The 24,939-nt window shown below is 47.8% G+C and overlaps 1 protein-coding gene across 1 annotated transcript in view; it reads right to left on the minus strand.

Annotated features, from left to right (window-relative positions):
- Positions 1-24,939, minus strand: part of LOC138513121 (prolactin-2-like) — a 76,335-nt gene that overhangs the window by 13,961 nt on the left and 37,435 nt on the right. Inside the window, exon 3 of the mRNA XM_069627771.1 lies at positions 10,023-10,130. Within this exon, the coding sequence (XP_069483872.1) occupies positions 10,023-10,130 (108 nt within the window). The remainder of the gene's footprint in view (positions 1-10,022; positions 10,131-24,939) is intronic.

Raw genomic sequence — 24,939 nt, forward strand, 5'->3', positions numbered from 1 at the left:
TCCGAAGGCAAGAATTGGAGCCCAGGATATCAGTCCAGCTAGAGAGACAGCAATCTAAGTCAAAGCCACAGTCTTTTGACAATCCAGAGGCAAGGGTTGGAGCCCTGGATATCAGGCCAGCTAGAGAGACAGGAATCTAAGTCAAGGCCATAGTCTTTAGACAATCAGAAGTCAAGGATTGGAGCCCAGGATATCAGGCCTGCTAGAGAGACAGACATCTGAGCCAAAGGCATAGTCTTTAGACAATCAGAAGGCAAGAATTCGAGCTCAGGATATCAGGCCAGCTAGAGACACAGCAATCTAAGTCGAAGCCAAAGTCGTTAGACAATCAGAAGGCAAGGATTGGAGCCCAGGATATCAGGCCTGTTAGAGAGACAGATATCTAAGTCAAAGCCATAGTCTTTACACAATCAGAAGGCAAGGATTGGAGCTCAGGATATCAGGCCAGCTAGAGAGACAGGAATCTAACTCGAACCCACAATCTTTAGACAATCAGAAGGCAAGGATTGGAGTCCAGGATATCAGGCCAGCTAGAGAGACAAGAAAGTAAGTCGAATCCACAGCCTATAGACAATCAGAAAGCAAGCACTGTAGCACAGGTTATCAGGGCAAAGGATCAGCGCCTGTGGTTGTCAGGACTAAATTGAACACCTTGACCCATGATGTTATTTATGACTGTGATAATTCCCTTCCAAAATGTGCACGCCTCAGTGACACGCAGTGACAGAGCTTTCCCCTGAAACTTTAACACATCCACAGGCCCCTTGGTGGACCACGGCCCACTGGCAGGAAGTAATGTTGAATTGATGGGAATGCATTTTGTGCCATAGTAGCTAGTGACATTGGGGTGGCAAGGATTTGCAAGTGGTGTAAAGGTGGTGTTAGACACTTACTGCACAATACATCACAACCTCCTGGTTCCTGGTGTCCTCCCCTAACCCCTTTCATGCGTACTGTCCTAGAGCCAGGTGTCACCAGTAGCTTGGAAGGATTTGATTTTGTAGAATTACTATAACACCAGTTTGTAAACATACATTAATTGGTCAATCCCAAGCTCAAAAATCCCTTTGTGGCCCCACCGCCATGTTAAAAGCCAGAAGCATTAACGTTGACGCTGACTTTCGTGCACAAGCTGCAGCTCACTCTGTAAGGTTTGGCACATTTGGATGAAACAATTCTACATATACTCATCTCCCGCCTAGACTACGCCAACTCCCCTCCGTCCCAGCACGCCAGCTCAGGAAACTCCAAAGAATCCAAAACCCAGCAGCCAGACTGCTCCTTGCCCTTTTTCACAGAGAACATATCACCCCCGCCCTCAGAGTACTACACTGGCTCCCTATCAGCCTAAAACCGACCTTCTAAGCCATGTGCATCACACACAGAGCCCTCCATAACACAGGACCAGAGTTCCTACAGAATAAAATCATGCACTACCAACCCCCCAGAAACCTCTGATTGGGCTCAGCTCTCTTCCTCGCTAGTCCCCTTACCACTCCACCAGAGTTGGTGGCTCGGCCTTCTCTATACTAGCTCCCACCATCTGGAACACTCTTCCTCCACACATCCACCACACTGAGAACTACCTTGTCTTCAATAAAGTCCTCGCAACCTTGCTTTCTGCAGCATTATCCTGAAACCCGGCCCTGTCCTTCCAATTCCTAATCTGAGCATATGAACACAGCACCAGGCGGCGCTGGCTGTTTTCACGGGGCCCCAACCTCGCAGCACCGGCCGTTATAGCAGCTGCCCGGACCACTTACATACTATCAAGCACCAATCATGACCCTGGTTCCCACAAGCACCACCAGTTGAAACACAGACCTTCATCGCGTGTTTCACACTATGAAATGTCACAGGATTGATTAGTCACTGCACCTGGCATGTACAGGAAACAGGCAAATCGCACTTGCAGTAGTTGTGATAGAATAACCACCATCGTACTCGGACAGATTGGGATGTACGGCAGGGAATTCTCATGGGAGGAATTGTGTCATGGCCATGTCTAGCACCAGAAGGCCAGGTGGGCGTTTCTCGTGCATTACTCTGAGAAGGCAAACAAGAACTAGCACCGGAATCGGGAATCGCACTGGAAGGACTTGAGGGACGGGCGGGTATCACACATGGATGAACTATAAGGTTGGCTGCCCATGGTAAAGGTAACAATTGAGAAGTTTCAGTAAGCGCACAATATCTGGGTAGATTTGCCAGGGTATCCACCGAGAAGAGCCTGTAAGTATACCCTGTGCTCCTCTATTTGCAATTTGTTGAAACATAGACTGTCGCTATCACTAACAGTTTTATCGCAGCTGCAAGCATCAACAGATGAATCCGCTAGCTGATCCGGCGCACATACAACAAATCACTACCGAATCCTCTAAGTATGCATAACGCACCACTCCGGTGGTCACTGGCCGCAGGAATGGCTGCCCGCAGAAATCAGAATACAGTAAGGACTATGACAAATTTGGTCGTGCTGGTCACATAATTTTCCACCAACTTACATTAGACTACGCCTCAACACCTCTGACATCAGTATGCAGTGACGACCTATGACAAATTTGGGCACGCTAACACAAAGCAAGTCTCTAGCACTCACGCCATCCCCTGACTCCTCTCAGCACCCTTCCACATGCCTGACCTCATGGGTTACTCTCTACCGGAGCCTGGCCAGCCCTGCTAAGCCTTATTTGGTCAAATACATATACGCATTTTAAACCTACTCCATGTCCCCCAACACTCTGGAATTCGGTTCCTGAGGGCGTTCCCACTACCAGTGCATTAAGACTATAATAATGGTAAAAGGTGCTATTTAAATGACAACTACAATACAATACAATTTCAGCTGCCTGGAGACCCTGTAAATAGCAGTGGTGCACGTTATCTTTCTTCACTTTCTTCACGCTCAGGTGGTCACGGCCTCCACCATCAGCCCTTGAGACCACGAGGAGAAGGAATCACTTCCCAGAGCAGTATGCAAGCCCTTATTCGACAAGTTGGACCGACTGGGTGTTATCTACACAAATTATGCTGATGACACTCAGATCCTCATCCCCCTTTCGGGCAACTATGCCGAAGATTCGGCCTTGGTAAACAAGATATATCTCCTCATTCAGGCATGGATGGCATCCCATGGCCTCTGCCTGAATGACGACAAAACGGAGCTGCTAATCCTTGGCATGGAGACAATAATTAAAAAACTTGACCCCAACTATACCTCTTTTAACATCGACAACAATGTCATTAAAGTGATGCCTGCAGTCAAAACCCTAAGGGTGTATCTTGACTCAGAACTCACTTTCAAGAAGCAAATCAATACCCTAGCATCTTCCACAGCGTATACCTGTAAATTAATCAGAGCGTGCAGACCTTTCCTATCCGAGACCAGCTGCATCACACTGGCTAATGCACTAATCATATCCAGATTGGACTATTGCAACGCCCTGTATGCAGGATCAAACAAATACATCCTTGATAAACTACAAACTCTCCAAAATAACGCTTTAAGAGCAGCCTTAAACATCCCATCCAGAAATCATATATCCGCCGCCAGCAGAAACATCCACTGGTTAAAAATTAAGGACAGGATTACCCTAAAAACCCTCTCCCTCACATCCAAATGCCTCAACAACCTAGCTCCTCCTTACCTGACAGAAAGAATTACCAAGAGATCGTCTAACCGTCCCACTAGAAGGGCCAGCGTAGACACCTTAATGGTGCCCAGATACAAAAAAAGTACTGCCGGCGGCTCCAACTTTCCGGTCATAGCAGCCCAAACCTGGAACAGACTCCCTGCCAATCTCAGAACTGACCAATCCTACCCAAGCTTCAGACGCCAGGCCCTCACCTGGCTACGTACTAACGACACATAACCTGACTGAACAACCTGCCCTCCTGACTATGCCATCTATGCTCACCCGCTTGCCTCGTGCTTATCTCATCTTGCCTTAATGTTTTCACCTTACCTACATTTGTAAATATATGTCTCAACTGTTTTTACTTATGTATCACCTTGTAACCAAGTTCTCAAGTATTCTTGTAATATCTGCGCCCTTCTACCTTCGGGTTTGGTTTTGCGCTATATCAAAAAAACAAACAAACAAACAAACACCAAGTAACGAATCAAGCACCCGCATCTGCCAAGAATACGTTTTATTTCATTTTTCATTCATGCGCATGTGTGGCGCTGCAATTTGCATACAAAGCAAATTGGAAAGTCAATCTGCATTTTCACCATATTTCTTGGGCTTTGACCATCCAAAACATTTGCGCGAGCATGCTCAGGGGTTTGCTGCCCTGGAGAGCCACTTCATCACCCCTGGGCCACACTCTTCCATCATGGCCGCCACCTCCATTTGCTGTGCAGCTCCTCGATCGCCTGCCCTACTGCTGTTGTGATTGGCTCTACCCATTTGCAAATAGCCAATCAGGCTGCCGGGAAGGCATAAGCCGGCCTCCGACAAAGGCCTCGACAAAGGCCCTGTCTGTCCCTGTCGAGCCCAGGAGGGCCCAGAGGGCCCCCTATCCTTTACCGCCACAAGCATGAAGCAGCAGACAGGCAGACAGCCTGTGACAAAATGAACCTGGGCTGCAATTCACTGCACCCTGAAGATTATCTGTGAGTAATTTCTGAGCATGGGGGATTGCCTCGCCACTAACCCCTAAGAGCCGTTGAACCACGTTGTGCCTACAAGACTCTACCTTCCTTGCCTACTTACTATCACTCAACCCTACTCATTCCACAAGTTGTGCTGCCAATTTCATTTTTTGTGTGTTCTGAGTGCCCTGTACCAAAATTGAAATTAGGCGCCGTTCCATCTGTGCTACCAATTTCGTTTTGTGTGTGTTTGGAGTGCCCTGTACCAACATTGAACTTAGGTGCCCTACAACTGCTTTGTGTGCATTGATTGCTATCCCAGTGCATCTGTTTCTTGCTTCCATTGGCTACCAGGCTGCCTGGTGACTTGTGCTCGTACTCTGCTGTGCAGCCCCTCTTCCTTCTTCCTCCTTCCCCTATCACTATGGCGTTCAGCACCTCCCACGTCTTTTATAAGTCCTATACTATTACCCAACCTCCCTCTCTCACCAAGTTCATAAGAAAAAAGCATTAAAAAGGTATCCTGGCCACTAACCCTGGCCTACCTATCACAGCCACCGAAGTCAACACAATCTCCAGACAGATCTTTACTGATATCCTCTTTTCTGTCCCCTCTCCACATATATGGACCCCTCATCTCATCTCTACCCTACCTCCTCTTACATCCTCTCCCATTAATGGTGGCATCAAAAGGGAAGTCTGATTGGGGGGCTCTGTATCATCAAGGTGTATCATTAATGTCTATCACACTGGCACTATCTGGTTCATGGTCCTCAACCTAACCTCCTTGGCTTTGATCGGCACCTGCCATCCCTCATTAACTTCCTCCCTACTCCTGCTACTCCTACCACTCTCTCGGTCCCCCCCTCCGAATGGTGCACCACACCCCTGTACCCCTTCTTGGAATACCTTCAAAGGTGGAGATCTCTTGCATCTAGCCACACTCAAGTCTCGTTCTGCCATCAAATACTCTGCCGACATCTGTCTCCTTCTTGAAGACCTTGACCTCAATATCCTTGCTCTTGCTGAGACATGGTTCAAGGCCAGCTCAGTCACTGCTTTTGACTCCCTTCTCCTCGATGGCTATAAGATCATCTCCAAGCCTTGCACCAACCGTGCAGGGGGAGGGTTGCTCTTATCTTCCCCGAGTGGGCCACTTCCACCCTCATTCCCACCCAGACCTACTCTTCCTTTGAAAGCCTGGTCTGCAAGTTGGTCATCTCTCCCACCTCTTCTCTGACCATTGCCACCATCTACATGCCACATGGCTCTACCACCCTGTTCCTCTCTGAATGGGCTGATTTCTACTCCATCCTCACAACCACCACTAAACTCCTTGTCATGGGCGATTTTAGCATCCACCTTGGCTCCTCAATCACGGTATCCACTTTCTTGCGTGACCTCTGCATCTCACTCTCCCTCTCTATTCTCCATTCTGGCCCTGCCAACTCGGCTGGACACACTCTTGATTCCTTCATCCACACTGATCTTTCACCTTCCACCCCCACAGATCACCCCACTCTCCTGGTCAGACCATTCTCACCTCTCCTCTCACCTGGGTTCTCTCAACCCTCTGACCGCACCTCCACCAGCCCTGCCAACCTCGTTCACAAACATCGGTCCGATAAAACGAGTGCCAGTTGCTGCCTTCGCATCTACCTTCACCCCTCTTCCCCACTCCAGACTCTACCTCCGACACTGCCCTCAGCAACCTCCAACTTGCCATTACTAATCTTGCCCAGTCATGAGTATCCACCTAAAACCTGCCTCTAAGCGTAACATCTGGTACGGCTCCGAACTTGCAGACCTGAAGCAGAGGGGGCAGACCTGAGGCTCACCCTCTGACAAATTGACCTGTCGCCTGCTCCAAAGGCAATACAGACACACCATCCACACCAAGAAAAGGGCCCACATCCAGCTTGTGTCTCTGGTGCCTCCAACAACATGGCTGAACTCTTTAAAATCTGCAGAGAACTAGCCAACCCCTCCGCAGTCTCCTCCTCACCTCTTCCCTCCCAGGCCAGTTGACCACACACTTCACTGGAAAAACTCAAGACATCCTTAGTAACCTTGCATCCCTCTCTCCCACCCACTCCCCCATGCCCTTGCCTCCTATGGCCTCGAACCCTCCCTTTGCATCTCACTCCTCCTTTTCTACTATCACACCTGATGAGGTCACCAGAGTTGTCTGCTCTATGAATGAACCATTAAGGACATCATCGGCGCCCTTGTGCTTGCTGATTTCTGCAACCACTCTTTTGCTACTGGATCTTTCCCCTCCTCCCTCAGGCGCACCCTGACCATTAGCCTGAAGTATGCTGTGTAGAGCAGTGTGTGTCATGTAGCTTGCTGTAACTTAGGTGCTTTTAATAATACTGTTTGCTTAGTGAATATTTATTTTATCGATAGTGAAGGGTTTGCTAATTTCAATCGGTGCTGCAATATATTTTATCTTCTAGATTTGAAACCTTGAAGCGAACGGAATTTTCTGTGATATTTTATTGTATTACCTACCTGCCTTGATAATTCCATTGCGGCGTTGCTCCGACGCTCCTAACCGTCAACCATTCCATCCTCAAAAAACGAATCCATGTGTTACGCTCACCTGGACCCCACAGGGGTGTCGATCGGACCCGGACAGCTGCGGTCTCCTTCAACGTGATGCGTAGTGCAGAGATGACTGTCTGGACTGGCCCGCCTAGTCTTGTCTGCTGGACCCGAAGAAGTATTTTCCTTATGTTCGTAAAAGATGAGCTCTCCATCCTGCGTGTCTTGCAGGGGCGCGTAGATACCAGTTACTTCACTGGTTTGAAGGCGTTGGGAGAGTTCCGGGAAGTATTGGCTCTGAAGTCCCTGGCGGGATTGGTAAGTATCAAGTTCAAAGAGTTCAATGTGCCCGATGTTCACTCTTGTCCCCTTCCTTCCCTAAGTTGCAACTGAGTTCGTGAGAAGAAGGTCTCGTAGCTGCTGCTGGCGTTCAGGTTAGAGTCTGTGTTACCCAACGCTGTCCGGTAACTATTGCATGCATTAACGTGTTGTTTTTCTCCCTCTTCACAGATGCGGCATATGAAAATGTGGAGAGTTATGGAATAATACCACCGGTGGTAAGTCTATGGTGGTAAGAGGTTGTATTTGTTGATTCCCTTGGCTCACCTTGTTTTTTTCTTGTGTCCCCTAGGTGCCGGATTACGGTGAAGAAATGATGGAGACAGTGCCGGATCGAAAGATGCTGTGAGAACTGGTGAGTATGGCGCCGTGCTGGAGCTGGCGAAGCAACGCGTGCAGGACTGATGTACTTTCCAGGTCCGGAGATGAAATGGTTCTGGAATTAGGTGAGGAATTTGAAATAAGTTTGTTTTCTAACCTTGTCCTTTTCTTCTTCTTTATTCTAGGAGCTCCGGATTCGAGGCGGGCGAGGCAGAAGACTGGATGCTGGCTGCAGGCACGCGGGCGTGGCAGAAGACTAGATGCTGGCTGCAGGCACGGTGAGCGTCACGCTGCTGGATGCAGAATAACGCGAAGCATGTGCTGCTGTTCGGGTGTGGTTTAAATAGCCTCCAAAGTAGTTCCAGGTAAGAAGTTCCCTAGAGCCACGCCCGAGTAAAAAATAGTCCCTGTAACAAAATAGTCCCATCCAGGCCTCATGTAGGCTTGGACTCTTTTGCAGCATGGTTTGCATCAGGTAAGTAAAGTCTATGAGCCTGGCGCCTATGACGCCAGGACTGATTTCTATGATGAGCTTGGTGCCTAAGGCGCCAGGACTGAACCCAGACAGCCCCTAGCCGGGGCTGCTGAGGTTTAAACAAATGTCTGGGTGCCTGCTCCCGGAGCTGAGGGCCTTGGTCCTGATGCCCGGGGGTAGGCATCATGACACCATGATACTCTAGGTATCCCGGAGCAGGCACTGGACTGGTTGACCTCCTTCCACAATGACCGTCCGTCCCAGGTTATTCTGAGCTCTTTCTCCTCCCCCACCTCAATCTCTACCTGTGGCATCCCTCAGGGATCCAACCTTTCCCGCTGGCTCTTTAACAATTACATTGCTCCGCTTGCATACCTCATTAACACCTCCTCCCCAAATGTCCAGTGTTATGCAGATGACACACAACTCTTCTTCAAACTTCCCTCTGATCCTCTTCTTACTTCCTCCCTCATTCCTGACTGCCTATCTGCCATCCAGTCCTGGTGCACTTCCAATGATCTCTGCCTCAGCGCCAGCAAGACTGAGATCCTCCCTATTGGGACCCCTGCTCGATCTTTCTGTCCCTCACTCTCTCCTTCTTCTATGGGCTCTCCCCCTTCTCCTTCTTCTGAAGCCAAAAACCTTGGACTCCTCTCTTTCCTTCATCCCTCACATTCAGGACCCTGCCAAGAAGTCCAACTTTCAACTCCACCTCCTCAAAGGTATTCTTCCTTTCCTCACTTTTCCCCAAAAGCTCAATGTCTCTAGAGCTCTGGTTCGCTCTAGGCTAGACGACTGCAGTAGCCTTTTCCTTAATCTACCCTCTTCTTCCATACGACCCCTGCAGCTAATCCATAATAGGGCGTCAAAACGTATCCTTAGCCTCAAGCCCAGGGACTGCATCTCTCCAGCCCTAAGATCTCTCCACTGGCTCCCAGTTGCTGCAATGATCAAATTCAAATCCCTCTGCATCATCCACAAGCCCTTCTGGGGCTGGGGACCACGCTATCTGCAACTTGCTTTCACTAAATACTCTCCCTACAGATCTCTATGTTCCTCCGGCACCAACTCTATGTGTGCCAAGATCTTTGCTAAAAAGCGAGCTGGTGGCCGATCCCTCTCCTCAGCCAGCTCCCTCCCATAGAACAGTATCCCTCTTCCTCTTGAGTCGGATCTCCTCAAATTTCGGAAGCTCCTCAAGACTTTCCTTTTCACCACCTCCTTCCCTGCCTCCCCCCTCTGCTAATTTCTCACAGTTGCTGTAATTGGTGTCCAGGGCCCTTATGTGTCCTCCCAGCCCCTGTCCTCCCACACCCAATCACCTACAGCCTCCACTCCTCCCAGCACTTTGCCTTGGCACCCTCCAGCCTATGTTACCACAGGCCTGCACTTACTTATTCATAATCGAGTGGCCACTCCTCCTATGCACTTACAGCTATTCACTCACAGCACTTCCCCCCTTACTACAACTAGCACTTGCCCCCATCATCCCTTTCTGCACCTCCCCTTGATACAATGAAACCCTCCCCTCCCTCTTCCCTCGCTCTCTCTGCGCTTGCACGTTCTGATTGCTCACAAGGCTTAGTAGGTCCGCCTCTTTCTCTATTGTTTTTGTTTTTCATTCCCATGTTCCCTCCCTGTTGCCCTGTGGGCGCTTTGAAACACAATTTACTTGCTGCATAAGTGTCTAACAAATGCCCAGTAAAATAAATTAAATAAACATAACATATAAAAAGTACTCACTGGGATTTTTTGCACGTTCTCTTTGCCGTTCGGAGTTTGGAAGGTGGAAGTGTGGCACTTGTGAGCAGTTTTGTCCAAGTCGTTTCTGCTTGACCGGAAGTACTTTTCCTGAGGATAAAAGGAGTGTCCAAGTTATAGTCGGTCAACACTTGCTATTTCTTGAATGACTGCTTGAAAAGTGATCAGACCCATTAACGCAAAGAACTGGCATCGAGGACACATTGAATAGTACATTCCAGACCAGGTTTTTAGGCTATCCACAAAGAATATGCATATGAACAATCTACACACAATGAATTGTGATAGGGAACCTTTGCATATTGTGGACATTGCAAGAGCACTGCGCAGTCTCACTAGTAGCAGATGGGTCTTAGTAACCACAGCGCGGTTACACCAAACCAAGGCAATCAACCGGACCTTTAACTAAACATGTATTTTGCATGGTTTAGTGGATTTGGGCATTTGTAGTTATATAAGAAAAATGGGACCATGAGGGTCCTATGACGTGCCTCTACCATGAGGCCCAATAGACTGTTGGGGACGCTTTTGTTGCCCTGTGAAGGAAATGCTACATAACAGTCCTGGCTGCTTTGACGACTTTGGGGGTGGCGTCTGGTGGATTTACATATGTTTTGTCGCCCTTCTGTAATGGCATAGATCATGGGTCTGCAATTTATGGCTCTCCAGATGTTTCGGACTACAATTCCCATTATATCTGGCTATTGACTATGCTGGTTAGGGATGATGGGATTTGTAGTACAAAACATCTGGAAACGATGAAATGGAATGGTACACAGAGGAATTGAAACTGGTTAAAAAACATTAGGACACGCAGTTACACCCATCACTTTTGGGGATTTCTCCATAAGTGACGCTCAAATCAATGGACGAGAAAGAATAATGTGTAGTTTATTTCAAGCAGAATATGCTTAGTAGTTATCAGCTTCCTCACTTCCCTCTAATCCGGCCCCGACCTCTCCACTACTCTTCAAGCCATGTGACCCCCCATCTTTGCTCTACCTACTATTCTTGTCTGATAACAACTTTGCCATCTGCCTCTTTTCTCTGAGCTCTAAAATACGAGGCCTTCCCTGTCTCTTCTCTCCTCCCTTAGGTCTTTCTCTACTACCCTACAAGCGGAACTAGCACCCGTTCTCCAAGAAGCCCATCTGTGGTGTCCCCCTGTGAGTCACTTTGCACCTCCAAAATATTGAGACCGTGCTAACCCTTAAGGTCTCCCACATCAACTCTTTTTTGACCTTTCTTTCAAAACTGGGTTCTTTGCTTCCTGCTTCCAGCCATGGTACAACCTGTTTTCAAACACCTCCCCCCCTCCCCCCCGACACTTACAACTCAACCAAATATTGTCTTGTCCTGCTCTTGCCTCTATTCCTCCAAAATCCAAAATCCATAAACAGGTGGTCTTTTTCAGATCACTAGCGACCTTCACATGACCCCCTCCAATCAATGGTGCTGGTTTGGAAGTATTCTTAACCTCTGGCATTGCTCTGGGTAACTCCCTTTGACACAGACGACTACCTTCACTCCTTATTACCCTTTACAACCTCAGCATCTAAGACAGACCTTTTCAGACCAATCATTCTCCACCTTCTGGAACACAAACACCTGAAATGGCACACTCATCTTCTGCTGGGAAACTACTCCTTACTCTTTACAGCCCTCTTGGTAGGTTAGGTTCCTCCTTTCATTATCCTACCAGCTATTCCCTGACAATGCCCAGACTCCTTGTCTTACACTCAACTGGAAGGTAACCCCTACCAGAACAAATGGCACATCCCTCCTTCCATCTTCAGTATGCTTTGCTCCTGACCTTCTCGCACCATCCCCCAAGCTTGCAACCCTGGGGTCCTCTTTGAGAGTCCTGTCAAACTCTACCACTTGTTAAAATCCACTAGGAATGTGGCAAGATTCAACGTAGTAAGTATCAGGAAAATCCAGCCCCTCTCACACCGCCTCTTCACTCCCACTGAACTTAAGCTCTCGTCTCTACCCTTGTCTCATTGGACTCGGCTACTTCTCCAGCCTTCTCCAGAGACTTCCTCTCTCCTCTTTTCACCTTTAACACAATGTTCAGCTTTGCAACCAGCGACCTCTACATCATCCTCCGTTCCTCTCTGACCTTCACTCACGGCCTCCATCCAGAATGGCTCTGTACTCTACACTAATCCCTTGTCAAATTAATTCTTGCCTTGAAATCAATGAACGGCCATGCCATCCACTTTCCAAATCTGGCTAACTCTGTCAACAGCTACTCCCTTCCTCGTACTATTGGCTCCAGTGCCCTGCACAAGCACGCTGTTGCCTCCCCCCGACACCCAGTCACTGCATCTCATTTACGTTTATTTTTAACTTTTGCACTTGAATACAGCTTAGAGGGAGATGGAATGTGAGGAGGGACGCATGCTTGTAGGTGTTGTTTGGTAATTTGCCCACCCATTGCTTGCCCATGGCCATGCTAATCCCTATGGTCATTCCCACCCACTACCTGCCCCTTCTTGCCCAACACACATCCTCATGGCATCTCTCCTGGCACCTCTTCTAGACAGCTTTATCAGGTAGTAACATTAAACATTGTACTGTGAGAACCTTTGGGTAATGCTCTGGACAACCTTCCACACCATTGTCTTTTTTCCCGTCTGCGCCATTGCAAAAGGGGTCTAGCCATATGCAAAGCAGTCAGGTACTGCCACCAATGGTAGCAGGTCAGCCCAAACTGCTAGGCCAGGTCCCCTCTGCATGGAAACACAAGCAACTACAGACATGTTTCGGTCTTGTTGGGCCTAGTCAGTGAGGCGCAACTTGGTTCCCTATTGCGCAGCGAGCAAGAGACCCACGTCTGGGCATACCTTCTCTCACATAGTGAGACAAACGACAACCAAAAAAGTGATGAGTGGGAGGTTTTGAATAAATCTAAACCACTGGCAATGCTCTGGGCAACCTTACACACCACTGTTTTTTAGCATGTATGCGCCATTGCCAAAGGGTCCAGCCAAATGCAAATCAGTCAGGTAATGCCACCAATGGTAGCAGCCCAGCCCGAACTGCTAAGCCAGGTCCCCTCTGCACGGAAACACAAGCAACCCCAGACATGTTTCAGCCTTGTCGGGCCTCCTCAGTGAGGTGCAGCTTGGTTCCCTATGGTGCAGCAAGCAAGGGTCCCATGTCTGGGCATACCTTCTCTCACATAGTGAGACAAACAACAACCAAAAAAGTAATGGTTGGTAGGTTTTGAATTAATCTGAACCAACTGGCACTGCTCTGGGCAACCTTCCACACCACAGTTTTATAGCCCATCTGCACCATTGCAAAAGGGGTCCAGCCATATGCAAATCAGTCAGGTACTGCCACCAATGGTAGCAGCCCATCCCGAACTGCTAGGCCAGGTCCTCTCAGCATGGAAATACAAGCAACCCCAGACATGTTTCGGCCTTGTTGGGCCTCCTCAGTGAGAGGCAGCTTGGTTCCCTAGGGCGCAGCAAGCTGGGGCCCCACATATGGGCATACCCTCTCTATTGGCTCCGGAGCCCTGCTCAAGCAGTCTGTTGCCTTCCCCCTTAAGTCACTGTCTCTCATTTCCGTTTTGTTTAAATGTTGACTATTGCACTTCAATACAGCTAAGAGAGAGCTGGGATGTGAAGTGGGACGCACGCTTGTGGGTGTTGTTTAGTTATTTTCCCACCCATTGCCTGCCTGTGGCCATGCTAATCCCTACTGTCATTCCCACCCACTGCCTGCTCCTTCTTGCCCAACGTTCATCCACCTGGCATCTCTCCTGGCATCTCTTCGAGCCAGCTTTATCGGGCAGTAACATTAAACATTGTGTTGTGAGAACCTAAACATATTATTTCAAAGCAGTCTTTTAGAGTTCATGGCTTAGTTGCAGATTCAAGTGCACTACTGGTGTGATAAAAAATGTCTTAACCAAGACTTGATTTATCAGAGGTGTCATGTCCTTGTAGTGAAGCCCTCTTCAAACAAGCACTGGCAAACTCAACAGTTCTGGCTTGCGAAAGGTATTGGATAGCCATTTGCCAGATGCTTCTATCATGTACCCAGGCAATCACACCATTTCCAGCTGTTGGCATGGTGTGGGCAGGTAGTAACTCAATGTCAGAACTCATTCCCACACAATAGCCAACACTGTTGGCTTTGCCAGTGCTTGTTTTCTCTCCTTGCCTCTCCCTGTTGGAACTACCTAGTAACAAAAACATCACCAGTATGCCTGCCCGTAAACTCCATCTCTTTTAGAAGGGCACCTGCTTTAGGCAAACACATCACCCATGAACCTTGATCAACATTCTCCCTACTGTGCATGTTGTTTATTAACTTAGGACGCTGGAATAACAGCTGACATTATTATCCCACCGACTGGTACTCAATGTATCGACCTCAGAAGGATGAAAGGTTGAGTTGACCTTGCCGAGGTTCGAACCGAAGAGAAATGCTGACCAATACCTCAGTGGAGCTCTTTGTATACAGATGGTACATTTTCAGTATAGTGCTTAACCCTGTTGGTTGACCAGCACTAAGCGCTATATGAACCCCCCGCTGTTCAGAACAGTTTATGGAAAAGCATATTGGCCACTATTGCTAACAAAGTAAGACGTCTCAATAAACTTAAATAGTTCTGTCCCTTCCTAAATGTCTTCAAGAGCCATAAATCACAGACCACATTATGTTCCATCAAATCAGTGGGTGTTCTGAAAATGCTGTCAGGCACCCCTCTACCCCACTCAAGTGGCCGCACTAAGAGAGTCGGTTCTAGTGTAAGTGAAAACCGCTGGAAGGTTGCAGAATAAAAGCTACACACTTTTTATTCCCAAATTCATTGAATGGGAGAAATTGCTAAAGGACTGAATGTAATGTCAATTGTTCTTGTGTGGCGCACCTTCTGCCATTGTGGCGGGCTCTTTTCGCTGTTTCCTGTAAGAGAGGGGAGAGGCAAGTACCAAAACCTAAAGTTTCATTTCCTGTTCAGTCCTCAGGCAGGCTTAACAATTATATTAACAGTTAAAAAAAATAATCTTTCGCTGATGGAGGTTGATTATGTGCCCATTTTATCAAGATTAATAGTGTTGCCACAAATCTATTTGTTTCCTTATTTAATTTATTTGTACGTTTATAAAGCGTGCAAAAACCCTCAGGCATCGAGGCGCTGTTACAATACCGTTACATACACATAAAGGTCAGGATGAACAGATGGTAGGTTTAGTTGAACAGCCAAGTTTTTAGTGCTTTTCTGAAGGCCCAGTAGGATTGTTCAGCTCTTAAGCCGGGTGCTAAAGTGTTCCATTGTCTGGCTGCCACTGTTGAGAAGCTCAAGCTGCCCCCATGCACTCAGTGGAGCCTTGGTTGGGTGGGTCTGTGGGTGTAGGCCCGGCCCATTTTACCAGCCTGAAGGATTGGGCTTTTGTGAATTTCTGTTGGAGAGGCATCTATGAGTAATGGATAACGTTTTGAACATGAGTCTTTCACGGATTGGCAACCAGTGGGCATCCTGTCTGGCTCTTGAGATATGATCATGTTTCGGAATGTTGAGTGCAGCGTGGATGGAATTGTTTTGGATCACCTGTAGCTTGCAGATGTGGTGTGCCGAGATTCCTGCAAATAGCGCGTTGCAATAATCGAGTTTCGACCTACTGAGAGCTCTGGCAGTGGTGAGGGAGTTTTTCGGAGATTGGAAAGGCCTGGAGTCGCTGATAAGCTTAGTGGTGTAAGCTGTGGAGGAAGCAATAGCATTCACCTGGCGAATAATAGACAGTGTTGCATTGAGGTAGACGCCCAGGTTCTTCACCGCGGCGGATACTGGGATGTTGAGGCCGTCAATGTTGAAGGTGGAGTAAGAGGAGTTACGTTTCTTGATTAATGATGGTGGCCCCACCATCAGAAGCTCTGTCTTCTCCCCATTTGGACAAGGTCTGTTGGTAGCCATCCAAGCTCGGATGGTAGAGTAGATAGTATTTAGTATGATTGAGTCTTCAGAGTGGTTGCCGGAGAGGGGTACGAGGATCTGGGTGTCATCGGCGTAATTGGTGTATGAGATGCCGATGGAGTCCAGGAGGTCGAAGAGGGGTTTCATGAATATATTGTAGAGGTTAGGGGAGACAAAGGAGCCTGGGGGCACTCCACAAAGGATGGTGGGCACAGGCTGTTTTGGAGAACACTTTGCATGTTCTGTCTGTGAGGACAGATGCTACCCACATCGTGGCCTCATGTGAATAATGGGCAGCTGATACTAAGTGATGGCATAGTATTTGATGGTTGACCAGATCAAATGCGGCCGAGAGGACCATGAGCAAGAGGAGGGCTGCTTTCCCCCTCATCTCTGAATGTATCCAGTTGATTTTTAAGGTCTAGGAGGGCCGATTCCATTGCAGGACCTGGTCTGAATCCTGATTGGCGCATTCCTAAAATGTGCTTGTCCCCAAGGAAACGCTGAATTTGGATGTAGTCTGCCCTGTCATTGATTTTTAGGAGTAAGGAGACTGTTATGATGGGGCGGTAGTTGTTGGGTGCCGAAGGGTCCAGCGTGGATTTGTCAATGAGCGGGAGGACCCAGGTTTCCTTCAAGCTGGAAGGGACCCTTTGCACCCGGATGGTTTTAAGCTCTTAAGGATGGCAGCAACCTCTGTTTCAGAGACATTCTGGAAGTGAAAATCTAGAAGGGATGGGGAAATGGGTAGGAGGGTGGGTAGGGGTGGGTTTTTGAGTAGAGCCTCTTTGCAGCGATTTCTTTTTGTAAAGAAAGTATATTGTTTGGCTGGGCTTTTTGGAAATCAGCACACCATTCTTCATCTTTGGTGAGAGTTGGTGGGGGGGGGGCTGTGATGACACGTAAAGAATATGCACCCTCTGGCTCAGTATTCCAAGCCAAAAATAAGGTTTTCTCCAGCAGTTGGGATCTTCTCCCTAAAATTGTTACTAATGTATGGAATATTCTGCTCAAAACCACTTTGACTGAAAACAAGGAGCCATCATTTGAGAATCTGAACCACGTTCCCTATCAGTTTGAGGCAGAAGCGTGCTGGTCATGAGTGTGGCACCGAGATCCCCTTTCTCTGCATAATGGAGCTGCAAATTTACAGTGAAACGTAGATTTGTTGTTTGCTTTTTTCGCACTACGCAATTCTCCAGATAATGTGGAGGGAAATGAGTCTCGCTTTGAGAATTTTTCACTGTTTGCAAATTGCTTTCACTGAGTCTTCGAACCAGCAACTACGAATAGCGACCAGATTCAACCATGTACCATGTTCACTGTTTGGTGAATGCAGCATTTGTTAAACAAACCGCTCCACCACTCTCAGCTTAATTCATAACTCCTCCCACAGCTGAACTCATAAGTCCACATATCCCCCCATATCCACAATGATATATCCACACACAGATTCACGCACAGATTCAATAGGATCTGCACTCTTATCTCCACTCCCAGCTTCACTTAAATCGGCTCTGTTATCTCCACTCAAAGATTCACTTCAGACTGCTCCCTTATTTGCACTACCAGTTTCACTCAAGATACACTGAGATCTGCACTCTCATGTCCACTCACAGCTTCATATCGATCTGCACTCTCATGTCCACTCCCAGCTTGACATCGATCTGCACTCTCATGTCCACTGACAGCTTCACTCAAAGATACACTTAGATGTGCACTCTCATGTCCACTCACAGATTCACATCGATCTGCACTCTCATGTCCACTCACAAATTCACATCGATCTTCACTCTCATGTCCACTCACAGCTTCACATCGATCTGCACTCTCATGTCCACCCACAAATTCACATCGATCTGCACTCTCATGTCCACTCCCAGCTTGACATCGATCTGCACTCTCATGTCCACTGACAGCTTCACTCAAAGATACACTTAGATGTGCACTCTCATGTCCACTCACAGCTTCACTGAAAGATACACTTAGATGTGCACTCTCATGTCCACTCACAGCATCACATCGATCTGCACCCTCATGTCCACTCACAGATTCACATCGATCTTCACTCTCATGTCCACTCACACCTTCACATCGATCTGCACTCTCATATCCACTCACAAATTCCCATCGATCTGCACTCTCATGTCCACTCACAGCTTCATATCGATCTGCACTCTCATGTCCACTCCCAGCTTGACATCGATCTGCACTCTCATGTCCACTGACAGCTTCACTCAAAGATACACTTAGATGTGCACTCTCATGTCCACTCACAGATTCACATCGATCTGCACTCTCATGTCCACTCACAAATTCACATCGATCTTCACTCTCATGTCCACTCACAGCTTCACATCGATCTGCACTCTCATGTCCACCCACAAATTCACATCGATCTGCACTCTCATGTCCACTCCCAGCTTGACATCGATCTGCACTCTCATGTCCACTGACAGCTTCACTCAAAGATACACTTAGATGTGCACTCTCATGTCCACTCACAGCTTCACTCAAAGATACACTTAGATGTGCACTCTCATGTCCACTCACAGCATCACATCGATCTGCACCCTCATGTCCACTCACAGATTCACATCGATCTTCACTCTCATGTCCACTCACAGCTTCACATCGATCTGCACTCTCATATCCACTCACAAATTCCCATCGATCTGCACTCTCATGTCCACTCACAGCTTCACATCGATCTGCACTCTCATGTCCACTGACACCTTCACTCAAAGATACACTTAGATCTGCACTCTCATGTCCACTCAGAGCTTCACTCATAGATACTTTTACAAAGGTAGCGGGCGCCCCTCTCTCGCAAGAACAGACATGATAACCTGTTCAGTGGTTATTAACCACTTGAGAGTTCGCAGCCACTGCTTTTACTCACTGTGCCTTTCACAGATGGGAAATATCCATTTGCATATCAGTCTTTGTCCTGCCCAGGGGCAGTCCAGCACCGAAATACAATGGCAATTCCAATCTGAACGAGAGTACCACCAGCAACCCCATACACGTGTTTCACCCTTGTTGGGGATCATCAGTGAGGTGAAGCTGATGCCTCTCTAAGCACAGTGAGAGGGAGACCACGTCTGGTTGCCCCCAGGAGACCTAGGGTTACCAATCCCAGGTTCCTTAAAAAATAGTTTTACAAAGGTAGCGGGCGCCCCTCTCTCGCAAGAACAGACATGATAACCTGTTCAGTGGTTATTAACCACTTGAGAGTTCGCAGCCACTGCTTTTACTCACTGTGCCTTTCACAGATGGGAAATATCCATTTGCATATCAGTCTTTGTCCTGCCCAGGGGCAGTCCACCACCAGCAACCCCATACACGTGTTTCACCCTTGTTGGGGATCATCAGTGAGGTGAAGCTGATGCCTCTCTAAGCACAGTGAGAGGGAGACCACGTCTGGTTGCCCCCAGGAGACCTAGGGTTACCAATCCCAGGTTCCTTTAAAATAATTTTACAAAGGTAGCGGGCGCCCCTCTCTCGCAAGAACAGACATGATAACCTGTTCAGTGGTTATTAACCACTTGAGAGTTCGCAGCCACTGCTTTTACTCACTGTGCCTTTCACAGATGGGAAATATCCATTTGCATATCAGTCTTTGTCCTGCCCAGGGGCAGTCCAGCACCGAAATACAATGGCAATTCCAATCTGAACGAGAGTACCACCAGCAACCCCATACACGTGTTTCACCCTTGTTGGGGATCATCAGTGAGGTGAAGCTGATGCCTCTCTAAGCACAGTGAGAGGGAGACCATGTCTGGTTGCCCCCAGGAGACCTAGGGTTACCAATCCCAGGTTCCTTAAAAAATAGTTTTACAAAGGTAGCGGGCGCCCCTCTCTCGCAAGAACAGACATGATAACCTGTTCAGTGGTTATTAACCACTTGAGAGTTCGCAGCCACTGCTTTTACTCACTGTGCCTTTCACAGATGGGAAATATCCATTTGCATATCAGTCTTTGTCCTGCCCAGGGGCAGTCCACCACCAGCAACCCCATACACGTGTTTCACCCTTGTTGGGGATCATCAGTGAGGTGAAGCTGATGCCTCTCTAAGCACAGTGAGAGGGAGACCACGTCTGGTTGCCCCCAGGAGACCTAGGGTTACCAATCCCAGGTTCCTTTAAAATAATTTTACAAAGGTAGCGGGCGCCCCTCTCTCGCAAGAACAGACATGATAACCTGTTCAGTGGTTATTAACCACTTGAGAGTTCGCAGCCACTGCTTTTACTCACTGTGCCTTTCACAGATGGGAAATATCCATTTGCATATCAGTCTTTGTCCTGCCCAGGGGCAGTCCAGCACCGAAATACAATGGCAATTCCAATCTGAACGAGAGTACCACCAGCAACCCCATACACGTGTTTCACCCTTGTTGGGGATCATCAGTGAGGTGAAGCTGATGCCTCTCTAAGCACAGTGAGAGGGAGACCACGTCTGGTTGCCCCCAGGAGACCTAGGGTTACCAATCCCAGGTTCCTTTAAAATAATTTTACAAAGGTAGCGGGCGCCCCTCTCTCGCAAGAACAGACATGATAACCTGTTCAGTGGTTATTAACCACTTGAGAGTTCGCAGCCACTGCTTTTACTCACTGTGCCCTTCACAGATGGGAAATATCCATTTGCATATCAGTCTTTGTCCTGCCCAGGGGCAGTCCAGCACCGAAATACAATGGCAATTCCAATCTGAACGAGAGTACCACCAGCAACCCCATACACGTGTTTCACCCTTGTTGGGGATCATCAGTGAGGTGAAGCTGATGCCTCTCTAAGCACAGTGAGAGGGAGACCACGTCTGGTTGCCCCCAGGAGACCTAGGGTTACCAATCCCAGGTTCCTTTAAAATAATTTTACAAAGGTAGCGGGCGCCCCTCTCTCGCAAGAACAGACATGATAACCTGTTCAGTGGTTATTAACCACTTGAGAGTTCGCAGCCACTGCTTTTACTCACTGTGCCTTTCACAGATGGGAAATATCCATTTGCATATCAGTCTTTGTCCTGCCCAGGGGCAGTCCAGCACCGAAATACAATGGCAATTCCAATCTGAACGAGAGTACCACCAGCAACCCCATAAACGTGTTTCACCCTTGTTGGGGATCATCAGTGAGGTGAAGCTGATGCCTCTCTAAGCACAGTGAGAGGGAGACCACGTCTGGTTGCCCCCAGGAGACCTAGGGTTACCAATCCCAGGTTCCTTTAAAATAATTTTACAAAGGTAGCGGGCGCCCCTCTCTCGCAAGAACAGACATGATAACCTGTTCAGTGGTTATTAACCACTTGAGAGTTCGCAGCCACTGCTTTTACTCACTGTGCCTTTCACAGATGGGAAATATCCATTTGCATATCAGTCTTTGTCCTGCCCAGGGGCAGTCCAGCACCGAAATACAATGGCAATTCCAATCTGAACGAGAGTACCACCAGCAACCCCATACACTCACTGATGATCCCCAACAAGGGTGAAACACGTGTATGGGGTTGCTGGTGGTACTCTCGTTCAGATTGGAATTGCCATTGTATTTCGGTGCTGGACTGCCCCTGGGCAGGACAAAGACTGATATGCAAATGGATATTTCCCATCTGTGAAAGGCACAGTGAGTAAAAGCAGTGGCTGCAAACTCTCAAGTGGTTAATAACCACTGAACAGGTTATCATGTCTGTTCTTGCGAGAGAGGGGCGCCCGCTACCTTTGTAAAATTATTTTAAAGGAACCTGGGATTGGTAACCCTAGGTCTCCTGGGGGCAACCAGACGTGGTCTCCCTCTCACTGTGCTTAGAGAGGCATCAGCCTCACCTCACTGATGATCCCCAACAAGGGTGAAAGACGTGTATGGGGTTGCTGGTGGTACTCTCGTTCAGATTGGAATTGCCATTGTATTTCGGTGCTGGACTGCCCCTGGGCAGGACAAAGACTGATATGCAAATGGATATTTCCCATCTGTGAAAGGCACAGTGAGTAAAAGCAGTGGCTGCGAACTCTCAAGTGGTTAATAACCACTGAACAGGTTATCATGTCTGTTCTTGCGAGAGAGGGGCGCCCGCTACCTTTGTAAAATCACTCATAGATACACTTAGATGTGCACTCTCATGTCCACTCACAGCATCACATCGATCTGCACTCTCATATCCACTCACAGATTCACATCGATCTTCACTCTCATGTCCACTCACAGCTTCACATCGATCTGCACTCTCATGTCCACTCACAGCTTCACATTGATCCTTATCTTCACTCACAACGTCCCTTCAAGCTGTACACTTATCCCTACTCACAGCTTCACTGAAAGATGCACTTTGATCTGCACTCCTATCTGCTCTCACAGCTTTATTTTCAGGTCCACTTACAGCCACTCGCTTCAATTCTCATCTCCACTATTTTGCCCACTTACCTCTCTACTGACATCCACCCTTCGCACTTCCACTCTTACCTCCGCTTACATGTCTATTCATGTTCTCATCTACATTTTAACTCTTAGCTAAACTCATTCCTCCACTTACAACAGGAGTCTACAACCTTTGGCTCTGCATATGTTTTGGCCTAAAACTCCCATCAGCCCTACCGTGCTTAGTCTATGTGAGGGATAATAGGGGGCGTAGTCCAGTATGTCTGGAGAGCCACAGGTTGCAGTCCCCTGAAGACCATTTGCAGCAGATCTACTCACCTGCACTCATCTCTAATCGTAGCCGCAGTCGCTCACAGGCCAAAGCACTGATTACATAAGCACCACCCCACACTTGCTTCATTGTTGCTTTTTTTGACTGTTTAGTTTTGAATCCAATTGTGGTACCAAATCTCCACTCTTAGCCATACTCATATTTATACTCACGATTCTACTTACACCTGCACTCTGAGCTGCGTATAGAAGTGACACTTTCCAGAAGCAGTCATATTCCTTGACATTTCAGAGGTTGTTAGGTGGACCCTCAGCTGTGCTACCTGTGAAATGTTATTAATTGTAGGAATGTAGGTGCACTATTTGCTAAGTCAGTTTTGTAATTTTGCCCCCATTAAATGGAATGGTAGGAATGTTTTCTGCCCACATCCTCTAGACTCGGCAGGATCCATAGCTACTCCTTGGGGACTTAGCACGAAACCCATATAACAGACACATGAAATATGCATTTTTCAGGTTTGGCCAGCAGATTATGTTCCCGTAAACGTTGTCATCCAAATAGACGATTACAAAAAGGAATAACATGTCTGAGAAGACTTGATCCATAAAGCGCTGGAACACTGCTGGGGCATTAGCAAGACCAAATGGCATGACTAGATATTAAAAATGATAATAAATACAGTGGACCTGTCTGCATGACTAGAAATTAAAAATGTCCAAAAGGTGTTCTGAAGGCCGTCTTCCACTCATCGCCCTCTTTTATGCAGATCAGATGGTAAGCACCCCGCAAATCCAGCTTGGTGAAAATAACAGCACCACGTACAGCTTCTAATATGTCAGAAATGAGTGGTAACGGATAACGGTCCTTGAGGGTACACTGATTGAGACCTCGGTAATCCAAGCATGGTCGGAGCTCCGAAAATAGAGAGGCCCCAGCAGGGGACTTGGAAGGACGAATGGTTCCGTTGGTTAAATTGGTATCGAAGTATTCTCGTAAGGCTATTTTCTCAGGTTCAGAAAGAATGAACATTCTTCCAAAGGGAATGACTGCATCTTCTTCTGTGTTGATAGCACAATCCTCAGGTCGATGAGGAGGTAGGGACTGAATAATGGCTGTTGAAAACACGTCTGAGAATTGATGGTAATTTTCAGGTACCTGAGTGATGTTGGAAATGGTGATGAGTTACTGTTCCGGGGGGTCTTGTTTTCTGTGGACATGGTATGCAGACTTTTCCGGGAAAGACAATGTGAAAGTCAAAATTCAGATCCTAGGAATAAAGATCCAGCACCACAATTGATGTACAGGTTATGGCTCTGCAACCAGGGCATGTCCAGAACCATTGGGTAATGACCTGCTTTTATTATATAAAATTGCAGCAACTCCTGGTGATTGTGTATAGAAAGTAAACGTTCCGTGGTTTGTTGAGTTATGGGTCCTGATGATAGTGGTTTCCCATCTATTCCTTCTACTGCCTGGATGACGCCTTTGGATTCTCTCGGGATTTCATGCTTCAAGGCCCATTCGTGATCCAGGAAGATGCCCATGGCACCATAATCCACCGGAGCCAGTACAGGATGGATTTCAGTGTCAGCTGTTGACTGGAATACCTGGAGTATCACCAGGGAGTTTTTTCGGAAGTGAGTCCAAAGAAAGAGAAGATTCGGAGCAATGACCAGTCTCCCGAAGCTGGGCTCCATTCAGGATCGGGAGCTGGCATTTCCCGAACGCCTTAGCGGGGCTACTGGGCAGTTTCTTACCAGCTGTTTGTCAGAGGCACAATACATACAGAGTCCACTGTTGATCTGCCGAGCCCTTTCCTGAGAAGTGATAGGTGCCCATGAGGAACCCAGCTGCATGGTTCAGGTTCCGAAGAGTTAGATGTAGCAGGCTCTTTGGGGATAGGATATTCTGTAGAGGGTTTCTGTAGAGGAGTCTGTGTCTTTCTTTTCTCTGCTTTTCTTTCTTGTATCCTAAACTCGATTTGCAAGGACAAGTCTTAAAGGGCCTGGAAGGATCCTGGACGGGCCACTCTTGCCAATTCATCTTTGATCTCCTCATTTAACCCACGCCGAAACAAGGTAAAGCATGCTCCGGGGGTCCAATCAGCTTCCTCAGCCAATTGTTTAAAACGAGTTACATAGGACAGCATATCTTGATTTCCTTGCTGGAATTCCAATAATTTCTCTTGGGCACAATACACCTGTTCAGGACGGTCAAACATAGCCTTAAAGGCATCTATGAAACCGTCATAGTTGTCAAGTAATGGGTCCCCTGCGGATACCAAGGCTAATGCATTCCCGGAAAGGTGGAAGATTAGGAAACCCACCTTA

Source organism: Ambystoma mexicanum, chromosome 12 (assembly GCF_040938575.1).
Source record: "Ambystoma mexicanum isolate Mex_15411 chromosome 12, UKY_AmexF1_1, whole genome shotgun sequence".
Taxonomy (NCBI): Eukaryota; Metazoa; Chordata; class Amphibia; order Caudata; family Ambystomatidae; genus Ambystoma; species Ambystoma mexicanum.